Source organism: Pinus tabuliformis, chromosome 6 (genome assembly GCF_031772625.1).
Source record: "Pinus tabuliformis cultivar Carrire ecotype Pingquan chromosome 6, CPIR1, whole genome shotgun sequence".
NCBI classification, from domain to species: Eukaryota; Viridiplantae; Streptophyta; class Pinopsida; order Pinales; family Pinaceae; genus Pinus; species Pinus tabuliformis.
In genome coordinates, this window is record NC_142292.1 from 610,045,708 (window position 1) to 610,049,452 (window position 3,745).

Genomic DNA, 3,745 nt, shown 5'->3' on the forward strand with positions numbered 1-3,745 from the left:
GAGCATTAAATCTTTCTCACAGGTTGTATATTAACATGAAATCTGCATTAAATCTTTCTCACAGGTTATAGGATATTAACATGAAATCTAATATGTCAGGATGACCAAACAAAATGCAAATGCTCATTCAATAAAATATTTGGCCACACTTATCCTAATATTTCGTAGATGGTTAAATATCCGTCCAGGTGACGTTTTGACAATACTTATCATAATAATCCAGGGATGGTTGCATGTAAATCCTTGAAATGACTTGTATGATAATTATGAAAATTAATGCACGATATCGATAATGGGATTAGGCGTAAAATTCAACTGAAAAATATTTCGCAATACTTATCTGAAGTATCGTTAGATAGCTGGGGAATTAGTCTACAGGATACCAATAATGGGAGTGTGTGAAAGACTGAACCAAAAATGATAGACCAAACAAATCAGAAATCATATTCGCGTTGACATATTCTCTGTGAAAGCGACAGAAGCACAGAAGGTTCCACTGTTCTCTTACTAATTAAAAAATGAGTGCGCGTACGGAAAAAAGTGGTGATAATTTTATAATGCGAAATAGTAAGATCGCCGCCGCGAGAAGTGAAGCAGTATTGAACATTTAGTCCGCAGAAGTTGAAAAATCTCAAGCGCACTTTGAAATGGAGGGATGAGATGTGTTTGCAGGGAGAGATGGACCCAAAACATGGAATTGTTTCCTGCCCTCTGCCTCAACATTGTAAACATTTCGCTATCGAATCTCCGTGCAGGAAAAAATTGGAAATTATAAGTAGGCAGCCCCACTGTCTCGTATACTCGGACCTGCAAATCCAAATTTCGTGTTTCGAGAACAAAGATATGAATAATTACTTCGTACGCTTGGGAGTTGGCATTTTAGGTCAGTCAAGACTCTGGTATCCCTGAACATATTAAATCATTGTATATTTGGGTTATCTTGGGTGGTTTCAAAAGAATAGGGTGGTTGGGTGGGATAGTCTTTATTTTTTTATTTTATTTAAATTTATTTTTTTTTGTTAATAATATGATGAGTTATAATTTATTTAAATTTATTTCTCTGATATATTGTGTAAAAATCTACTTAAATTTATTTTTCTGCTATAATTTTTTTATTGATTCTATGATAAATTATAATAACTTGATAAATATTGTTATTATAATTTAAGGCATTTCAATTTATATATTGGCTCTTACGTTTTAAATGAATATATATATAAAGTAGTATCAATATTTTACTATCCTTAAAGTTGAGAGAAGTTGATTTCTTTAGCCTTGTTAATAAAAATATTAATGCTTTGGGAAGAGTCTTTTCAATAGAAATCAAATAAAAGAAAATTTCGCAGATGCTTTTCTAACCAGCAAATTTTGTTTATCAATAATGTTTTTTTACTAATTAATTAGACCCATTTTCGACGGTGTCGGTTAGTCATGGATAAACTCTAATTCTGTTTATTCTGTTTTTTAATTCATCTATCATGACATTACAGGAAGTGTCCTTGCTTTGCTTATGTATGGAGCATCAACGTAAGTATAAAATATTTCTACTCAACGTATTCTCTTGTATTAATAAACTCCATGATGAATTCAGTACTGAATATAACGCTCAGCACCTTATTTTGTGATGTTCTACAACAGTAATATGTTCAAGCTGGTGATAGAAAAGGGCTTTCCGTATGCAATAGCGCTTTTCAACTATCTTGTCTACACGTGCTATGGATCGCCTCTGATCAGCAATGAGTGGGATAATGTGGTTGTCATGGTTGCCAATGCCATCGGTGTTCTGCTAGAGCTCTGCTTCGTATGCATCTATCTCACTTTCGCTCCACCTAAAACCAAAGTATTATCTCATCACATTTCCGTTAGCATATAGTATTTATTTAAGCCCTTGGCCTTAGATTAATAGCTTTATTTTAATAGAATATAGTTTAAGCCCTTGACCTTAGATTAATAGCTTGATTTTAATAGAATATAGTTCCTTCGAGGCATTTGACAGTGGAGAATCTTTTGTATATATTTATGGTGTTTATTTGCAGAGGAATATGGGCATGATGGTTGTTGGCTTATTGGTGCTGTTTGGCACCATTGCAACATGTTCTGTTTGTGCTTTCCGTGATGACAAGCATAAGAAGATCTTTGTAGGATCTGCAGGAATGGTGGCCACTGTCATTCTCTATGCGTCTCCTCTATCTGTAATTGTAAGCTCTATATTGTATTATTGTTGAGTAACTGCATTCATGAAACATCTCAAAATTACCACTCCTGGTCACTACATGATATTGTTAGCATCTTCAATTAATGGTACTTGGATTAATAATGATGTATGTTGTGCATATTAACATACTCTATCTCATTATACGATCAGAAACTGGTAATTAAGACCAAGAGTGTGGAGTTCATGCCCAGCATCTATTTCTCATTGTTCGCTTTCCTAGGAAGTTTGTTGTGGATGGTGTATGGGGCTGTCAGCGGAGACATTGTCATCATGGTAATATAATGATCAATAAATGCTCTTACTATTTCATGGGAGAATATTCATTTCAACATTGTGTATGACTATGACTCACCACCATCAACAAATACAGTTACATCAATCTCAGGATGAATTTCATTTTTAACTGTCATGGTCTTCATTTTGCGCAGGCACCAAACTTTGTTGGAGTGCCACTGGGGTTGGGTCAGATGGTTCTATACCGTATTTATGGCCAGAAAAACCGCCCGCCCATTGACGCTGCAATGGTCGATGCAGGCAAGGCCCTGGACTCAAACAAAGAGAATTACATAGAGGAGGACATAAACATTCACATATTCTAGTTGCAAGTTTGACTTCAAGAAAGCAGACCGTAATGCCTTCCAATATGTATGTGCAATATTTCAGTTTTCTACTTTGTATAGAGTTCATGCACAAATGTTGCAAATATGCTATCAAATGTTATAATTTGATATAGTATTGTTCATGGGCAGAGTTAAAGAGTTCATCGATAGATGTTTCAAATATGTTAGTAAAGGTTAAGCAAAGTTCGTGGATAAATGTGACAAATATGTTAGTTCATGGGCAGAATTGATCGATAAATGTTAAATATGTAAGTATTATAATTCTACTCGTGACTGACTTGGTGATTATGGTGTACATATAGATATGGATTACATATGGCGTTTATGATATAGATACAAATTATAATATATGATAGTTCTTTGAGATTTTCTAAAAATTGAGTAGGCATCTGTGAATAAGATTATGATATACAATGATTGAAGATGATTCGAAAAAGCATGAAGGCGTATGATACTCATCTTTTCATTTAAATCTTTTGACTTATAAAATCAAATATCTTCTCTATTCAATCATTTCATTAATATTTATTTTAATCAATTCATTTAAAGGACTTTGGACTTATAAAATCAATTATGGTGTCTATTCAATCATTTAATTAATGTTTATTTATCACTTTCCGGTTCATATCTTATGCTCTTTTATTATGCTCTTCGTTAATAATCATTAATCAACATGAAAATTAGCAAAATATTAATAATAAACAAATATCGTAAATAGATGAATGTTTTATGATAGATGGGTAAAGAGGTTTGGCAACTTTATATTTATGGTTATTTGAAAAATTAAGAGTCAAGTGTTTTTCTCGTAAGCAATTCCTAAAAACTATGTATCGGGCTTTTTCAAAGTATTAAAGGGAAGGCTACACTTGAAAAATTGTTGAATAGAGAAAAGAATTTTATCTATCAAGTA

General features: G+C 32.9%; 1 protein-coding gene across 1 annotated transcript; it reads left to right on the forward strand.

The window, feature by feature from the left end:
* Window positions 1-1,642: 1,642 nt before the first annotated feature.
* LOC149260049 (bidirectional sugar transporter SWEET3b-like) lies at window positions 1,643-2,814 on the forward strand. Its single transcript, XM_089456336.1, has 4 exons — window positions 1,643-1,801; window positions 2,037-2,198; window positions 2,366-2,488; window positions 2,644-2,814. The coding sequence occupies exons 1-4, from the start codon at window positions 1,643-1,645 to the stop codon at window positions 2,812-2,814; spliced, it is 615 nt and encodes a 204-aa protein (XP_089312462.1).
* Window positions 2,815-3,745: the final 931 nt, after the last annotated feature.

Excerpts from the sequence above, each read along its gene's own strand:
- LOC149260049 (XM_089456336.1), top strand. The coding sequence starts at position 1,643 with ATGTTCAAGCTGGTGATAGAAAAGGGCTTTCCGTATGCAATAGCGCTT. Across the intron at positions 1,802-2,036 it reads TTCTGCTAGAGCTCTGCTTC|AGGAATATGGGCATGATGGT; the intron begins GTATGCATCTAT and ends GTTTATTTGCAG. Across the intron at positions 2,199-2,365 it reads CGTCTCCTCTATCTGTAATT|AAACTGGTAATTAAGACCAA; the intron begins GTAAGCTCTATA and ends TTATACGATCAG.